This window comes from Salmo trutta, chromosome 14 (genome assembly GCF_901001165.1).
Source record: "Salmo trutta chromosome 14, fSalTru1.1, whole genome shotgun sequence".
Lineage (NCBI taxonomy): Eukaryota > Metazoa > Chordata > Actinopteri > Salmoniformes > Salmonidae > Salmo > Salmo trutta.
In genome coordinates, this window is record NC_042970.1 from 40,507,417 (window position 1) to 40,527,196 (window position 19,780).

At 42.3% G+C, this 19,780-nt stretch overlaps 1 protein-coding gene across 2 annotated transcripts in view; it reads right to left on the reverse strand.

The window, feature by feature from the left end:
- The window catches only part of LOC115208083 (sodium- and chloride-dependent GABA transporter 2-like), an 87,713-nt gene extending 80,741 nt beyond the window's left edge, over positions 1-6,972 (reverse strand). For both annotated transcript variants that reach the window (XM_029775859.1, XM_029775857.1), the window contains exon 1: positions 6,803-6,972. In XM_029775859.1, the coding sequence (XP_029631719.1) occupies positions 6,803-6,873 (71 nt within the window). In that variant the 5' untranslated portion in view covers positions 6,874-6,972. The remainder of the gene's footprint in view (positions 1-6,802) is intronic.
- Positions 6,973-19,780: the final 12,808 nt, after the last annotated feature.

Sequence of the window (19,780 nt, forward strand, 5' to 3'; positions counted from 1 at the left end):
GTTATAATCTCCACCCGGCACAGCCAGAAGAGGACTGGCCACCCCTCATAGCCTGGTTCCTCTCTAGGTTTCTTCCTAGGTTTTGGCCTTTCTAGGGAGTGTTTCCTAGCCACCATGCTTCTACACCTGCATTGCTTGCTGTTTGGGGTTTTAGGCTGGGTTTCTGTTCAGCACTTTGATATATCAGCTGATGTAAGAAGAGCTATATAAATACATTTGATTTGATATTGTGCCCACTTAAATGTTTTAAAAAATGTATTATGGATTAACTGATGTATTTTAGAAATTTGGCGCATTACATGCTACTTTTAAAGTCTTGGACATTTCAAAGTAGGAAGCTGAAAGAGAAGAGATAATTGTCAAGTTTGTTTTAACCTTACGATAGAGGTAAGCGCAGAACGTTGTTTGAGAATGGGTTATATTTTTTTCCTACTGGTAAGAATAGAAGACTTAGTCGTGCTCGCTGGGCTATATCGGGCTGTAAGGGATGCAGTGGGACATTTGCAGTAGAGGTCTGAATAGTTGAATCAGAAACGTTCTGTGATTTCTGATTGCTGTTGCTGGGATTTATAGTTTAGGTAACACCAGTGAATTTGAACAGGAAGTTAATGTATTATAACATTATCCGCTCTAACATTATAATCTGTTTCCATTACGTGGAACAATGTCCGGTTATTAAGGTGGATTGCAATAAATACATTTATTTTCATTTTTACAGGGACAGTGCAAATTAATCAAAATTTCAGTAAAAGTGCCAGTTTTGGGGCGGCAGCGTAGCCTAGTGTTTAGAACGTTGGACTAGTAACCGAAAGGTTGCAAGATCAAATCCCCAATCTGATAAGGTAAAAATCTGTCGTTCTGCCCCTGAACAAGGCAGTTAACCCACTGTTCCTAGGCCGTCATTGAAATAAGAATTTGTTCTTAACTGACTTGCCTAGTTAAATAAAGGTAAACAAAAAATATTGCCAGCAGGATCATTTTCAACCGCAGTCCCTTGGCAGGTTATTAAAAACAATAACAATACAGACAATCAATGAGCAGTGAGCACACACAGAGAAACATAGAACAAGCAACACGTAGCACGCAAACTGCAACAAAACAAAATACATAAAAGCAACAAAGTGTTTCCACACCTATGCAGCTACAGACAACATGGAAAGCGACAATACACAGCTAGGGATTATTTTCACTAGTCTGATTGGCCTCTAGCCATGTCTTCATGTTTTTTTTTTGTTAAAGCTGTGATAGGTGGTACAGTTGTGTGTGTGTTTGATAGCAGGCTATTCCAGACATGGGAAGCTCTCACAGTGTCACGACTTCCGCCAAAGTTGGTCCCTCTCCTTGTTCGGGCGGCGTTCGGCGGTCGACATCAACGGTCTTCTAGCCATCGCCGATCCACCTTTCAATTTCCATTTGTTTTGTCTTTGTTTTCTACACACCTGGTTTCATTCCTGACTTACATGTTCATGTATTTAACCCTCTGTTTCGCCCATGTTTTTGTGCCTGATTGTTTCTATGTTCATTCGGTACGCTATGGCTGGTTTTCGATGGGTGCTGTTTTCACCCGTGCGTAATTGATTACCGTTTATTGTTGGTCAAGTGTATTATTACCTTGTGCCTTTATTTTGAATAAAGTACTTTGCTCACTCATTCTGCTCTCCTGCACCTGACTTCATGCACCAGCTACACCCACCTTCTGACAGAATCACGCACCAGAACTAGAAGACCGGTGACGTCGACCGCCGAACGCCGCCCGAAAAAGGCGGGTGTATCCCCTGTCACAGGCGGAGACTGCGGCTATGGAAACATATGACTCCGAATCCCTGCGTCAGGGGTACATTCGGTCCTCTACTTCACCCGCCTCCTCGAGTTTCTTTTTTGTGAAGAAGAAGGAGGGAGGTCTGCGCCAATGTATTGACTATCGAGCTCTTAACCAGATCACTGTGAACTACAGTTACCCGCTACCTCTCATAGCCACAGTGATTGAGTCAATGCACGGGGCGCGCTTCTTCACCAAACTAGATCTCAGGAGCGCTTACAACCTGGTGCGTATCCGGGAGGGAGACGAGTGGAAGACAGCGTTCAGTACCACCTCAGGGCATTATGAGTACCTCGTCATGCCGTACGGGTTGATGAATGCTCCGTCAGTCTTTCAAGCCTTTGTGGACGAGATTTTCAGGGACCTGCACGGGAAGGGTGTAGTGGTGTATATCGATGACATTCTGATATACTCCGCTGCACGCGCCGAGCATGTGTCCTTGGTGCGCAGGGTGCTTGGTTGACTGTTGAAGCATGACCTGTATGTCAAGGCTGAGAAATGCCTGTTCTTCCAGCAGTCCGTCTTCTTCCTAGGATACCGCATTTCCACCTCAGGGTTGGAGATGGAGAGTGACCGCATTTCAGCCGTGCGTAATTGGCCAACTCCCACCACGGTAAAGGAGGTGCAGTGTTTTCTTGGGTTTGCCAATTACTACCGAAGGTTTATCCGGGGTTTTGGTCAGGTAGCGGCTCCCATTACCTCACTGCTGAAGGGGGGTCCGGTTCGGTTGCAGTGGTCGGCTGAGGCGGACAGGGCTTTTGTTCACCTGAGGGCCCTGTTTACCTCGGCTCCAGTGTTGGCCCATCCGGATCCCTCTTTGGCGTTCACAGTGGAGGTGGATGCGTCCGAGGCTGGGATAGGGGCCGTGCTCTCTCAAAACTATGACGTCGGGGACCGGGAGCTGTTGGCTCTCGACAAGGCATTGAAGGCGTGGAGACATTGGCTTGAGGGGGCTAAACACCCTTTTCTCATCTGGACTGACCACCGCAATCTGGAGTACATCCGGGCAGCGAGGAGACTGAATCCTCGCCAGGCAAGGTGGGCCATGTTTTTTACCCGTTTCGTTTTCACCCTTTCATACAGACCAGGTTCCCAGCATGTCAAGGCAGATGCACTGTCCCGGCTGTATGACACAGAGAAGCGGCCCATGGATCCCACCACCATACTCCCGGCCTTCTGCCTGGTGGCGCCGGTAGTATGGGAGCTAGATGCGGACATTGAGCAGGCGTTACGTGCAGAGCCCGCTCCCCTCCAGTGTCCCGCTGGGCGTCTGTAAGTTCCGTCTGCTGTCCGTGACTGGCTGATCTATTGGGCTCACACGTCACCCTCCTCTGGTCATCCAGGTATCGGTCGGATAGTGCGCTGTTTGAGTGGGAAGTATTGGAGGCCCACCTTGGCAAAGGACGTGAGGGTTTATGTTTCCTCCTGCTCGGTGTGCACTCAGTGTAAGGCTCCTAGGCACCTGCCCAGAGGTAAGTTACACCCCTTACCCGTTCCACAATGGCCATGGTCTCACCTGTTGATAGATTTTCTCAAAGATCTCCCTCACAGGGTAACACCACGATCTTGGCCATTGTGGACCGTTTCTCGAAGTCCTGCCGTCTCCTTCCTCTGCCCGGTCTCCCTACGGCCCTACAGAGTGTGGAGGCCTTGTTCACTCACGTCTTCCGGACATGAGAGTGCCTGCACTACAGAGTGCCTGAGGATATAGTGTCTGATCAGGGTCCCCAGTTCACTTTGAGGGTCTGGAGGGCGTTCATGGAACGTCTGGGGGTCTCGATCAGCCTTGCCTCGGGTTTTCACCCCGAGAGTAATGGGCAGGTGGAGAGAGTGAACCAGGATGTGGGTAGGTTTCTGAGGTCTTATTGCCAGGACCGGCCGGGGGAGTGGGTGGCGTTCGTGCCTTGGGCAGAGATGGCCCAGAACTCGCTCCGCCACTCCGTCACTCCTCCACTCCTCCACTCCTCCACTAACCTCTCCCCCTTCCAGTGCGTACTGGGGTACAAGCCGGTTCTGGCGCCTTGGCATCAGAGTCAGATCGAGGCTCCTGCGGTGGACGACTGGTTCAGGTGCGCGGAGGAGACATGGGACGCTGCTCATGTTCACCTTCAGCGGGATGTGCTGCGCCAGAAAGCCAGCGCAGACCGTCACCACAGTGAGGCCCCGGTGACCCGAAACATGCCCCTCAGCCTGCCCTGCCGGAAGCTGGGGCCGCGGTTTGTGGGGCCATTTAAAGTCCTGAGGAGATTGAACGAGGTTAGTTACAGGTTACAGCTTCCCCCCGATTACCATATTAACCCCTCATTCCATGTGTCTCTCCTCAGGCCGGTGGTGGCTGGCCCGCTCCAGGAGTCTGAGGTGCGGGAGCCCCGGCGTATTCCGTTCGCTCCATACTGGACTCGAGGCGTCGGGTGAGGGGCCTTCAGTACCTCGTGGAGTGGGAGGGGTACGGTCCGGAGGAAAGATGCTGGGTTCTGGTGGAGAACGTGTTGGACCCTTCAATGCTGCGGGAGTTCCACCGTCTCCGTCCGGATCGCCCTGCACCTCGCCCTCCGGGTTGTCCCCAAGGCCGGTGTCGGTGCCCTGCTGGAGCCGCACGTCAAGGGGGGGTTACTGTCATGACTTCCGCCGACGTCGGTTCCTCTCCTTGTTCGGGCGGTGTTCGGCGGTCAATGTCACCGGTCTTCTAGCCATCGCCGATCCATTTTTTTCTTGTTTTCCCACACACCTGGTATTCATTCCCTCATTACATGTTGTTTATTTAACCCTCTGTTACCCCCATGTCTGTGTGTGTAATTGTTTATTGTGGAGGTTGGCACGCAGTTACGTTCTGTGCAAATGATTGCCTTAGTAAAGTGCTTTGTCCATTCATCTCTGCTCTCCTGCGCCTGACTTCGATCCACCAGCTACACTCACTTCTTGACAACATGCCTGTATAGTTACACAAAACAGGAAGACATTGCTGCTCTCCCTGGCACTGCTGAGTCTCCAGCCTTTGTTCTTCATTCCGTGCCTACAACAAGTGCTACTGACTGCAGAGAGAGAGAGAGACAGTGAGAGAGAAAGAGAAAGAGAGAAAGCTACAGTACCACTGACTGAAGCATCATGTCTGTCTCTGTCTCTCTATACAACTAGAGAGATGTCTAGTTGTTATCACAGCCCCCGCCTGCCAAGTCTGCTAGATTTCAAATACAAACAGTGATAAACAGTCTAAATAAAAGGTTTCTTGATAGAAATGGAGGAGACTAGAAAGCGCGAGAGAGAGAGAGAGAGAGAGTAACTTAAAAACTTCTTCAGGATCGGTGGGTCCCCTGCGGGATGTTGAGCTAACGTAGCCTAATGCGATTAGCATGATACACAATTTTGAACAGAAATGCAATTGTTCATTGGATCAGTCTAAAACGTTGCACATACACTGCTGCCATCTAGTGGCCAAAATCTAAATTGCAGCTGGGCTGGAATAATACATAATGGCCTTTCTCTTGCATTTCAAAGATGATGGTACAAATAAAATACAAAAGAACAGTTGTTTTTTTCTTTGTATTAGCTTTCACTAGATCTATTGTGTTATATTCTCCTACATTCCTTTCACATTTCCACAAAAGTGTTTCCTTTCAAATGGTACCAAGAATATGTACATCCTTGCTTCAGTTACAGGCAGAAAATTTAAAAAAAGGGTCCGTTCCTGAAGAGGTTTTAAGGATGAAGTCTGTTTTAGTAGTCTACTTCTCCATTAAGGAAGACTTGTTCTGGTCCCTTTCATTGGAAGCAAACCTAGACCCTGTGTTTCTCCCTGTCAAATGCCCTTCCCAGAACTAACCATGAGCGAACCCATGTGGATAGTCTGGAGTGTTTGTGTGTGTGTTCATGTGTGTGTGAGGCGGAGCTATTGAGTCAAGGTAACACTGGCTCCTTCATTGAGGGGAAGAAGAGGGGATTTGCTCTGTGAAAGCGACAGCAGCAGGCAGGCTTTTTCTTTATTTAACAAGGCAAGTCAGTTAAGAACAAATTCTTATTTACAATGACAGCCTACTGGGGAACAGTTGGTTAACTGCCTTGTGCAGGGGCAGAAGGACAGATTTTTACCTTGTTTGCTCTGGGATTCAATCCAGCAACCTTTCGGTTACTGGCCCAATGCTCTAACCATGGGGCTACCTGCTGCCCCAAAATTGAATGCTGAAGGGGCATAGATTTGTGGAATGTGAGCAAATGAACTCTCTGCATTATGACTTTACAATGGATAGAGGAGAGGAGTGAAGGAACTTGAACACTTAAATGAATAGGAAAAGGGGGCATAATACATCTAATGTACATTACTTGCAAAACTTTTAAAATGTAATGGAGAGTGATAATCTTACATCGAGTTTGACAGATGTATTTTTTTTATTACCTCATACCAAAATCCACTGATTTCAACAGTCTAAAATATGTTGTACATGATGTAGTATTTCAACATATCAGCATGATCAACAATTGCTAGCTGGATGGATGGTGTCTAATGACTGTGGATGGAATCTAAAACTTCAGCAAATGAAATATGATGTAAACAAAAGCATTCTGTCAAGGCCTCTTTAAGACCCATAGTGTGATTCCATATGTGCTATTTCATAGTTTTGATGTCTTCACTATTATTCTACAATCTAGAAAATAGTAAAAATAAAGAAAAACCCTTGAATGAGTAGGTGTGTTGAAACTATATTTTACAGAACATAAATGACCAGCCATTTACTAAGAAATAACATGTTAATGACACAGTAATTATGTTAAAGTAGTGTAAACACATCCAGTGACCTTCAGGTGAGGGTCACGTCAAGAAAATCTGTTGCATTTTACAATACAGTGTAAGTACAGTATAACAATGAGTAATTACAATACTGTCGCACTGTACTTACAGGAATAATTTCACTATGATAAGGGCACTGTAATATAAAGTGTTCCCAAAACATCTAGCTCAAAGCAATTAATGAAAACTGTAGTGCTCACCATTCTCCATGCTTTGTAGATGAGCAGTATTCTTCAAGCAATTCCTCTGAACGCCTCTCAACTTCTTTCATCACAACGTTTTTCTTGTATTTTTATTATGTGAATGTTGTGCTATAATTGCCTATGTGGACCTACTGTAAGGCAGAGCGCTCTGAAAAGACACAACTGAGAAAGATGCTCCTTTATTCTAAATGTTAAAACCTCTTAAGGATCCGCCCCTTTTTTCAAAATGTTCTTGTTGTATAGTAGTGAAGACATCAAAACTATGAAATAACACATGGAATCACATATGGAATGTTTGATTAGGAACTCTGTTGAAACAGAGATATCTTTAATTAAAGGAGATATTCTTGGACGAGTTACCCAGGGTAGGATTTTCTGTTGAAGCAAAGAAGAGGCTCACTGTGTGTGAGTTTTCACTGTGTGTAAGTTATCACTGTGTGTGAAAAAGACCTTGTCTTAGTGACAAGGAGGGCTCTACTGTATGTGGAGAAAATCCTGTTTTAAAACAGAGGTATTCCCGTGTAAATGCGCATTATTTGGCAAAGTACTAAATTAATATTAATTGATATGCCATGGTTTGCAATCGTCAGATGTAAATGCATGAGCTATTTGATTCCAGGAAAGGGTCCTGAGATAGAAGCAAGAAAATATTCCTGCAGGTTAGCACAATTTTACCAATGGAGCCATAGGAGAATTTGATATACTTGGGAAATAATTGTTTACGTGCGTACAACACATACAGTATTTCCCGCTATACAAAATGTTGTATGGGTACAGAATTTTGCCTGCTCGACCCTCTGACTGGACCGGTGAAGGTAATGTTGAATAAGTTGGTCAGGGACATCCTGGAACAGGTATCGCTCTGGCACAAGGTATTAGGTGTTCCCTTAAAAGGCACATTGAGTGAAGCTTTATTAGCAGAATGTAGTAATAAGTTACAGGACTTTGAAGAAACCAAAAAAGGCAAGGCAAGTAGAATAGACTGGGATGATTTTAGGAAAGTGGGAAAGAGAAGCAGAGAGAAGGGCAGACAAGAAAATGTAAGGAAAAATGGTGAAGGGTGATAAGAAAAGGAGGAGAAACAGGGATGATGATAATGACTTTCCACCTTTCTATTATACCCCGTATCCAATGCACCAGCACCCGACCTGGTTGTCCAACAGCAGCCCGCTCAGCTGCATCCCCCGCCACAGCTCTACCCCCAACAAGACCTGATACGACTGCAGGACCAACAGACCCCTCGGAGGCAGCCCCAGTGCAGTAGGAACCCGTTCTACACAACGCCTACAATGACTCCCGTTTAACTGGACATAGGACAGACTTTATCAGACCCAGCTGGCTGCACTGTGTGATCACATAAAATAACACTACCCGCCCATAATTGATTGGGCAGCCATCCATATGAGAGCCAGTTTCATCAAAGGTTTTGATGAATGGTTTTTGCGACTGCACTTGAAAAATTCTTGAAATGTTCCCAGTTCTGACCTTTCTGCCTGTCCTGACCCTGATCCTGCCCGCCGTCTTGTACCTGCCTGACTCTGATTTGGATTAGGACCATTTCCTGCCTTGACTTACCTTTTGCCTGCCCATTGTCCTATAATAAACTCTGAGATTCGTACTATCCGCCTCTGCATCTGGGTCTCAGCCTGAGTCCTGATAGACGTTGTTTTCAAGGTACAAATTCAACATAATACTACAAATACATTTGATTGATTTCTAGAAATGTCACCCTCAAAATAGTTTGACAATTTCTTTCAAATCAAAGTATTTTCCATGTAGATCAAGGTCACATTGACATATTACGTTGAATATTACATTGAAACAAAGTTGATTCAACCAGTTTGTGCCCAGTGTGTAGTTTACTGTAAAATAAATGTATAAAAAAAGTTGATTGCGGTCTCCCCTTGTCCATGCTTTCAAAGTGTAACGACCGTCATAGAGAGGGGACCAAGGTGCAGCGTGTTGAGTGTTCATAATTAATATTTATTTTAACTCAGAACACTAAAGCAAAAATAACAAACAAACGGCCAACAGTTCTGTCAGGTAACAGATAACAAAACAGAAAATAACTACCCACAAACACAGGTGGGAAAAGGCTGCCTAAGTATGATTGCTAATCAGAGACAACGATAGACTCTTTTTGGGCCTCTGATTCTCGGCCCAAAACAAAGAAATACAAAACATAGAATGCCCACCCCACACCCTGACCTAACAAAATAGAGAAATAAACCGTCTCTCTCAGGTCAGGGCGTGACACAAAGTAAGGATTCTGTATTTATTTAAATGTTGTTAATTGGATGAACTATCCCTTTAATGTTGTGTTTAAAGTACATCAGCAAGCATTCTAGCTCATTGCAACCAGGACCGGATTCCCTAAAGGGCACGCAGACTCCCAACAACAAAAAACATTAAAAAAAATTCGGGGAGGGTTGGGGGCCCCCTGGAGTTCGGCAGTAGTCCGGCCCTGATTGTAGTTACTTAAATGAATAGTTACATCCTGTTTTTCTTACCCTGTAAACAGTCTATGGACAATGTATATCGAAAGTTCCTTGGGCAGATCTGCTCTAGGGGAGAATTCATTTGATTTGTTTTTGAAAGGTGTGGCAAGTCCTGGGACCTCATTTATAACTTTTGCATACATTTCACATACAGGTATGTGCACTGCGTGCACTGTTTCTAAGAAGACTGTTGGCTAAGGGCTTGTAAGTAAGCATTTCACTGTAAGGTGTATTCGGTGCATTGTATTCGGTGCATGTGACAAATACAATTTGATTTGATTTGACTTACACAAATATTTAGATTTATAAACTTGGCACATGCAATACAGTGCATTCAGAAAGTATTCAGACCCCTTGACCTTTTCCACATTTTGATACTTTACAACTTTATTCTAAAATTGATAAAATATTTTTTTCTCATCAATCTACACACAATTCCCCATAATGACAGAGCAAAAACAGTTTTTTATACATTTTTGCAAATTTCTTAAAAATACCAAACTGAAAAATCACATTTACATAAGTATTCAGACCCTTTACTCAGTATTTTGCTGAAGCACCTTTGGCAGCGATTGCAGCCTCGAGTTTTCTTGAGTATGACGACACAAGCTTGGCACACCTGTATTTGGGAGTTTCTCTCATTCTTCTCTGCAGATCTGTCAAGCTCTGTCCGGTTGGATGGGGAGCGGCTCTGTCTGGCCCACTCAAGGACATTCAGAGACTTGCCCAGAAGCCACTTCTGTGTTGACTTGGCTGTATGCTTAGGGTCGTTGTCCTGTTGGAAGGTGAACCTTTGCCCCATTCTTAGGTTCTGAGCACACTGGAGTAGGTTTTCATCAAATATCTCTCTGTACATTGCTATGTTCATCTTTCCCTTGATCCTGATTAGTCTCTCAGTCCCTGCCACTGAAACACATTCCCACAGCATGATGCTGCCACCACCATGCTTCACCGTAGGGATGGTGCCAGGTTTCCTCCAGAAGTGATGCTTGGCATTCAGGCCAAAGAGTTAAATGTTGGTTTCATCAGACCAGAGAATCGTGTTTCTCATGGTCAGGAACATTTAGGTGCCTTCTGGCAAACTCCAAGCAGGCTGTCATGTGCCTTTTACTGAGGAGTGACTTCCGTCTGGCCACTCTACCATAAAGGCCTGATTGGTGGAGTGCTGCGGAGATGGTTGTCCTTCTGGAAGTTTCTCCCATCTCCACAGAGGAATTCTGGAGCTCTGTTAGAGTGACCATCTGGTTCTTGGTCACCTCTCTGACCAAGACACTTCTCCCCCGATTGCTCAGTTGGCCAGGCAGCCAGCTCTAGGAAGGGTTTTGGTGGTTCCAAACTTCTTCCATTTAAGAATGATGGAGGCCACTGTGTTCTTGGGGACCTTCAGTGCTGCAGAATTGTTTTGGTACCCTTCCCGAGATCTGTGCCTACAGACAATTCCTTCGACCTCGTGGCTTTGTTTTTGCTCTGACATGCACTGTCAACTGTGGGACCTTATATAGACAGGCGTGCGCCTTTTCAAATCAGGTCCAATCAATTGAATGTACCACAGGTGGACTCCAATCAAGTTGTAGAAATATCTCAAGGATGATCAATGGAAACAGGATGCAACTGAGCTTAATTTCGAGTCTCATAGCAAAGGGTCTGAATACCTATGTAAATGAGGTATTTCTGTTTTTAATGTTTAATACATTTGCAAAGATTTCTAAATACCTGTTTTTGCTTTGTCATTATGTGGTACTGTGTGTAGATTGATGAGGACTTTTTAAACATTTAATCCATTTTAGAATAAAGCTGTAAAGTAACAAAATGTGGAAAATGGGAAAGGATCTGAATACTTTCTTAATGCAGTGTACACACGCATGCTTTGCGTTATAAGTCAGACCCCTCCTGAAACTATGTGTGCGTGAGCGAGTATTATAACTCAGCCAGAAAAGAAAAACATCATTCACCTTTTATGTTCACAATAACACCCTCATTTGCTGTACACTTTGGAAGTATTGGAAGTATGCCAAGGCACCCACTGGGCGCAAACTGGATAAGCCAACGCTGTTTCAACATAATTTGTCAACGTATTGTGACGTGGAATCCATGTGGAAAACAAATTGGATTTGAGATAAGTCATCAATTGTAAGGACTGGAGAGTTTTTCATTGACTCTAATATGGGTGTGAATACTCATGTAAATTAGATATTTGTGTATTTAATTTTCAATATATTTTCAAACATTTCCCCAAAAATGTTTATCACTTTCTCATTATGTGGTATTGTGTGTAGATGGGTGAGATTATTATTGTTTTTTACAAAATGTGTAAAAAGTCAAGGGGTATGAATACTTTCTGAAGGCACTGTATTTGGCCTTGTGTTTTAGGTTATTGACCTGCTGAAAGGTAGATTTGTCTCCCAGTGTCTGATGGGAAGCAGACTGAAGCAGGTTTTCATGTAGGACTTTGCCTGTGCTTTGCCTCCATTTATTTTTATCCTAAAAAACTCCTTAATCCTTGTTGATGACAAGCATACCCATAACAGCTTGAAAATATGAAGAGTGGTACTCAGTGATGTGTTGCGTTGGATTTGCCCCAAACATAATGCCTTGTATTCAAGACATATAGTTTATTTCTTTGCCACATTTGTTTTTGCAGTTTTACATTAGTGCCTTATTGCAAACAGGATCCATGTTTTGGAATATTTTTATTCGGTACAGACTTTGTTATTTTCGCACTGTAATTCGATTACAATTGTGGAGTAACTACAATGTTGTTGATTTTATAATTTTTTTAATTTAACCTTTATTTTAAAATGTTGTTGATCCATCCTCAGTTTTCTCCCATCACAGCCATTTAACTCTGTATCTGGTTTAAAATCACCATTGGCCTCATGGTGAAATCCCTAAGTGGTTTCGTTCCTCCTCGTCAACTGAGTTAGGAAGGACGCCTGTATCTTTGTAGTGACTGGATGTATTGATACACCCTCCAAAGTGTAATTAATAACTTCACCATGCTCAAATGGATATTCAACGTCTGCTTTTTTATAACCCATCTACCAACAGGTGTCCTTCTTTGCCAGGCATTGGAAAACCACCCTGGTCTTTGTGGTTGAATCTGTGTTTGAAATGCACTGCTCAACTGAGGACCTTCCAGATAATTGTATGTGTGGGGTACAAAGATGAGGTAGTTATTCAAAAATCATGTTAAACACTATTATTGCACATGCAACTTATTATTTGACTTGTTACACACATTTTTACTCCTGAACGTATTTAGGATTGCCGTAATAAGGGTTTGAATACTTATTGACTCATGATATTTCAGCTTTTGATTTGTAATTAATTTGTAAACACTTCTAAAAACATAACTACACTTGGATATTATGGGGTATTGTGTGGAGGCCAGTGACACAAAATCTAAATGTAATCCATTTTATATTCAGGCTGTAACACAACAAAATGTAGAAAAAATCAAGGCGTGTAAATGCTTTCTGATGGCACTATAGATTGGAATAGTATAGGAGATGATGTGTTCTCTATTAATTATATTTCTATCTTCAACATGCACTTCCAGATACAGCCCTGCCATTAGTTGAAGGCAGCCAACCCAATAGTGTCTGAAATGTAGTCACTTTTCTAGATCTGTATTGAAATATATGGTCCCGTGTGGCTCAGTTGGTAGAGCATGGTGTTTGCAATGCCAGGGTTGTGGGTTCGATTCCTTGGGGGACTAGTATGGAACTTTTTTTTTTAATGAAATGTATGCATTCACTACTGTAAGTCGCTCTGGATAAGAGCGTCTGCTAAATGACTAAAATGTAAATATATATTTTTTAAGTAGTTGCTTTCTCAGATCTGAATTCAAATAGTTTAGAAAAAGTAGCCACTTCTGAAATCTGTATGCAAATAGTTTTAAAAAGTAGTCTTTTGGGGAGATCTGTATTCAAATATTTGTTTTGTTTTTTAAACTTTCCATAAACTATATTTATCACAGGCCTGATCTGGAGGCCGGGCAGCCTGCCAACTTCTTCAGAGGGAGATCTACAACTTGTATAAGTCTATGAGAGGTGGCTTACGCCCCTACAGGCTGCTACAGGTAAACCCAGCCTAGATACTGTTGTGTTGGAAATGTGTCAGGAATGAGGGATCTTGAAAGCAACACACGTTTTTGAAAGTTGGCTTCCACCCACTGCTGGCTAAAGATAGGAACCATCTATGTAGGTTGTGGGAATGATGTCAGGGTTGGGGGATCTTAAAAGCCACTGAAGAGGTAGTCTCTGAAAGTCTTCTAAAGGTGTTTGGCTCCCCCTGCAGGTTCCAGAGTAACACTGTGGATTTTAAATAAGGCCTTTGGGGCTGTCTCAAGACCATACATTAAAAAAAAAATAATAATGTAATCAAGATCTAAGCTAATATAATGGTGTTTGGCGGTGTTTTGTATATATATGCCGTGCTGAGAGATGTGTGATGCATTGTGATGATGAGTAAATTAGTAAATTACCGTAAAAACATGGCTTTTCAAGCATGTCCATACTGAAATACACTGTAGCGATAGAAATCCTGGGTGCATCCTAATAATATGTCCTTGCTCCTGAAGTGTACACTCATTCACTACTTCCCATCAATCTAAAAGCATAGGATTGGTGGAGGCATGGGCTAGTTGGTTCCCACCATATTTATTATACCAATCATTGTCTTTCAAATTAGTGAAGGGAAGTGAACAAGTGCACACTTTTGGAGGAGGAGAGATTGAAGCAATAAGGCATGAGTACCCGGGGATTATTGTTAGTTCCTGAGTTCGAGTGCCTTATTGGTTTTATGAAATGGTTGCCAGATATTTAAAAAAGATTAACAACATGTTTACTTAAAAAACGTTATTTTAATGCAATTAGTTATTTCATCCTTTCACCAGACAATATTGTCTGTGCAAAGCCAGCCATTAGTTCTGAGATACTGAAATTGCTAGTCAAGTGGAGTTGTCAGCCTCAACTGGACACGTTCATTCTCTATTGCACTGTGGAGAACAACAGAAAAACACATTGTTGCTCAGGTTGGAGAGGCAGGCAGCAAGATTCAGACAAACCCCCACAGTTGCAAACTAAATGCTAGGCTAGAATCATGGGGAAATAATGCTTTTTCCAGAGGAGATTACGTTTATGAATTGCCTGGCTGGGCTGTGGGACAGTTAATGCCCGGGTTGTGGTCAATTCCACAAATTCAATTTTAATTAAATTCTCTCTCCTTGTAAAATTCAATTTAATACAATTCAAATTACAGGTCAGTCTTTCAATTTAGAGAATTAAATTCCTCTGAATTCCAATTTTAGTTAAATTCCAAGAATTCAATTCTCAATTCAATATTATCCCCAACAATTGCACAAATTCAAATTCAATTCTCTCAGGCTTTCAGGCTGACAATGTCACTATTCAGACAGCCTAGTTATACAGGAAATATAGGAATACAGGTTGGAATGATTCAAATCAAATCCTACATTAAATGTTTGATAATATGTGCAACAATTCCATTAACTGGGAAATGTACAAATATTGAATTCCAATTAAATTCCAAAGATTAAATGTTTTTCAAATTCAAATTCAATTCAAATTTAAAAAAAGTCCAAACAGTCTAATTCCAATTCAATTCCAATTCCAAAACTTGAAGATTTTTACAAATCTAATTTAATTCAACATACATTTTCCACTTCATTAGGTAATTAAAGAATTGAATTGGAATTTAAAATAATTTGGAATTTATTGATCCCAACCCTAGTGGATGTACAATGATAATTAAAATGAAACTCTTAACAAGGATTGTCATGAATAACACCCTGCTATCAACTAATCAGCATCCAGTATTCAAACAATCCATATTTCTTTTTTGAAAATAGCCCTTATGTCATGATCGAGACACTGGCCGTGTCCGAATACCCATACTAGCATAATACATACTTAAACTGCATACAATGTAATCATCGTTGCATACTATTTATCATGTACTTTTTTATAGAAAGTATGCGATATTCCACGGCTTCAACGCAGTAGTGGCTCCTGGCTGGCTGAGTAGGTGGGGCGGGGCTGAGTGCAGGTGGATTTGTCAAAATTCAACAGACATGCATCGCATTAACCAGCCTGATAATAGCTCATTTCCAATTTGTTTAATTTCTTTAACCTGTTACATCTAGGGGGCAGTAATTTCACGGCTGGATAAAAAACGTACCCGATTTAATCTGATTATTAGTCCTGCCCAGAAACTGGAATATGCATATAATTATTAGCTTTGGAGAGAAAACACTCCAAAGTTTCTGAAACTGTTTGAATGGTGTCTGTGAGTATAACAGAACTCCTATGGCAGGCAAAAACCTGAGATGCTTCTGTTCAGGAAGTACCCTGTCTGAACATTTCTTGCCCTTCTTTATTATCTCTGTCGTTTACAAAGGATCTCTGCTCTTACGTGACACTTCTCACGTCAACAATGGAGTCTCACAGCCCGGGAAAAACAGGAATGATGTCATTCAAAGCCCTGGCTGAAGCACACGAGAGCAAATGCTGAGTGGTCAGTCAATGGACTAAGCCTTAGGCGCGTGACACGCCCCGCCCCCGGCTTTTGGTTTTTTCCTCAGTTTACAGACAGGCAGATTCCCGGTCGGAATATTATCGCTTCTCTACGAGATAAATTGCATAAATATTGGTTTTAAACAGCGGTTGACATGCTTCGAAGTACGGTAATGGAATATTTCGAAATTTTTTGTCATATTTTGCGTCATGCTCGTGGCCGAGATTTAGCGTTGGGATAGTGTCTAGAACGCACGAACAAAACGTCGCTGTTTGGATATAACGATGGATTATTTGGGACCAAACCTACATTTGTTATTGAAGTAGAAGTCCTGGCAGTGTATTCTGATGAAGAACAAGCAAGGTAAGAACATTTTTCTTATAGGAAATGTGATTTTGGTGAAGGCTACACTGGGTGGGTGTCTAAATAGCTAGCCCTGTAACGCCGGGCTATGTACTTACATTATTGCAAAATGTGCTTCATCCGAAAAGCTATTTTAAAATCGGACATATCGAGTGCATAGAGGAGTTCTGTATCTATAATTCTTAAAATAATTGTTATGCTTTTTGTGAACGTTTATCGTGAGTAATTTAGTAAAATCACCGGAAGTGTTCGGTGGGAATGCTAGTTCTGAACGTCACATGCTAATGTAAAAAGCTGGTTTTTGATATAAATATGAACTTGATTGAACAGACATGCATGTATTGTATAACACAATGTCCTAGGTGTGTCATCTGATGAAGATCATCAAAGGTTAGTGCTGCATTTAGATATGGTTTGGGTTTATGTGACATGATATGCTAGCTTGAAAAATGGCTGTGTGATTATTCCTGGCTGGGTACTCTGCTGACATAATCTAATGTTTTGCTTTCGCTGTAAAGCCTTTTTGAAATCGGACAGTTTGGTTAGATAAAGGAGAGTCTTGTCTTTAAATAGCTGTAACATAGTCATATGTTTGAAAAGTGTAAGTTTTCGGATTTAGAGGAGTTTGAATTTCGCGCCCCGCCCATCATTGGATATTGGAGCAGACGTTCCGCTAGCGGAACGTGTAGATGTAAGAGGTTTTAAACTCTGAATCAAATAGGAATGGAGTTATAGGCTTACTCAGGCTGGTTATGGCAGACTATAACATTCAACCTATACCGTAGCCCATCTATAATATTTAAAAAGGACCGAAGATAGAAACATATAGCCTAATTTGGTTCCATTTCAACATATTTATTAGTAAAACCCAAGTGATGTAGCATATATAACAGCCTAGCACACACACCAAACATTTTATAATGTTCAAATCGAAAGGCAGAGAAACGTGGACAGTCGTGTACGTCTCAAACTCAGATCCGCTGGGCAATATCATAATAAACTAAAGTACTGATCAATGGGAACTAAGCTTGAACTAAGCTTGATCCATAAATAAATATAAATTACAGAAAGCCAAGCCTACAAAACAAACAATCCATATGTTCAAATCAAAAGGCCTGATTAACAACGACATCAACAACGCAGCCACATCCAGAGTCCCCGGTGTCGACATATTCAGAAAAAATCTAATCAAATTAGTAGGCTATTTTGCTTAACGTAGGCCAAGAGAACAAGACACACTTTTCAATGAGAATATATATTTTTAAACGTTTGTTTTCAAAGATGTAGCCTATGACACGATACTCGTGATCATTTTAAGCAAAACAAAAACTACTTAGCCTACATTTGAACACCACCACAGAAACTTCGCTATTTGGTCTCCTCCCAAATACGTAGCCTAGTTTTGTTGTTTGGCTACTTGAAGAGAACTAGGGCCTATCACTCTCAGCCCATCTATTCCAATGCATTGTGGAATAGTGTGCATCGAATTCTACTAGATGAAGAGCGAGTATGTGAGTGAGTAACATTCTGGCATTTAAAACATACGTGATTTCTGCAAATTCACATACTCTATTTTTGTATGCTGAGAATGTGTCATGAATGATTGCGTTGTTTCCCGCTAATGTTTGATTTTGGTAGCGCATCCCCACATCTAATTTATCAGCTGTTGTCAAAGCCGAAAAGTGTATAGTTGATTTTAGAAACGTTTCATACTATTAAACTTTATTTTTTTCACATACTCAAAACGGCCTACTATTTAGGGCACAAGTATGGGTATTCGGACACGGCTAGTGTTTGAACCCATCAACCCCCGAACCCCTCCATCTCTCCCAACCCCTTCCACATCTCCCGCCCTCCACACAGCCTTGGCATGTGCATTCTAACCCTTCATTTCCTGGTGATCTTAATTGTTATACTGTGGGGCACCTACACTGCAATTTCCATCCTTGTGTCTTTCTGTGGCCTGGACACCTGCTGTTGCCGTTTAGCTAACATCTCTGTGGAGGGTCGGCCTAACACACAAAGTATGCATCTCAAATGGCACCCGATTGCATATACAATAGTGTACTACTTTTGACCAGAGTCCTATGGGCCCTGGTCAAAAGAAGGGCACTACACAGGGAATATGGTTCCATTTGGCATATGACCAGAGAAACACTGCCTCGCTCTCTCCACACTGTATTTAATGGCTGCTCACACACAGAAGAGTCCACGCAACCCACAGAAACTTAATTACAACCCTCGTGCCACGTTATTAAACAGGCTTACCATTGGATAATGTCTGTCCATCCGCTCTCTTCTGTTCTGTTCGGCTCTTTTCTTATCTCATCTCTTCTCATGTATTTTACATCCCAGCTGTCATCCTGGGATGTTAGGCCCATTTCAGTGTTTGGCATTTCGTCATGGTATTTGTCTTAGTTGAATTCCTCATTCCATTAGCTTGCTCCTTGGGAGCCTGCTGAATTCAATTATGCAGAGATAAAAATATATATATAAAAGCAAAGCTTGTTTCCCACTTGGGCTCAATTATAGGGACTGAAATGATGGAAAGCTGTTGCAGAAGGTGTTAGATTTCACCATTAGGACTTTATCTGGATTAAGACGTGTTTATTATGTCAACATCTTTAGGGCTCTCGAAGAACATTTGATTGCTGATATTGCAGAGATCTGATTATGCAGCACTGGCTGCAATGCATTAGCTGCTGTATATGAAAGGCATGTATTTAGAATACTCAGCCAAGATACAGTACTATAATTTATTAGCATGACCCTCAGTAAGAGACAGAATTGAAGAAAGAGAAAGAGAATCGATGTTTTGTGATGTGAGCAGGCTTGGATCTCATTAAAATACCTGTGTTCAAAGGGATAGAATGGAGTCCCTGAGCCAGAGAGAGGGGCCCCCATGGGCCCTTGTGTCTGTGCCTGTATGAGCCTTTAATCTGACAGCCTTTCTACACACTTGTCTAGTCTAGCCACAGAGCTAAACAAGGTACTGTAAGCATGACAATATCTAGGGGACAGGGCAGGTGCAGTTAGCACTCCCCTCAACACAAACTAGACATTCACACCTACTCACACACTTTATTTTTCTCTCTTATCAATGTGCTTTCTGATCTTTTCTCCTTCTCCTTCTTCTGTTACTTCTGTATTTAATATCCTCCTTTTCTCTTTCCTTTCCCTGTTCTGTATCAAATATCCCACATTGCCATGGAAACGAGGCAGTGCTGAATCTTATTTGTCTTGTTACAGACTAGGGGGGGCTAGTACCTCAACTCCCTCTGAAGCAGAAGAGGATGACAGCTCTCACCTATTGTACCATACCTGCATTGCCATGGTAACAGCTCTCAGGTAGATCTGATCACTGTGATAGGACAGCAGAATCTCAGAGCACCTTTCACCTGTGTGATAGACCGTGTATTCAGAGCACAGAGTTACAGTCGAGCAGTAAGTGTTCATATATTTGGAAAGTCAGGGCTCAGAGCAGTGGAGGCTGGTTGGAGGAGCTATAGGAGGACAGGATCATTGTAATGGCTGGAATGGAATAACTGGAATGGTATCAAACATATGGAAACCACAT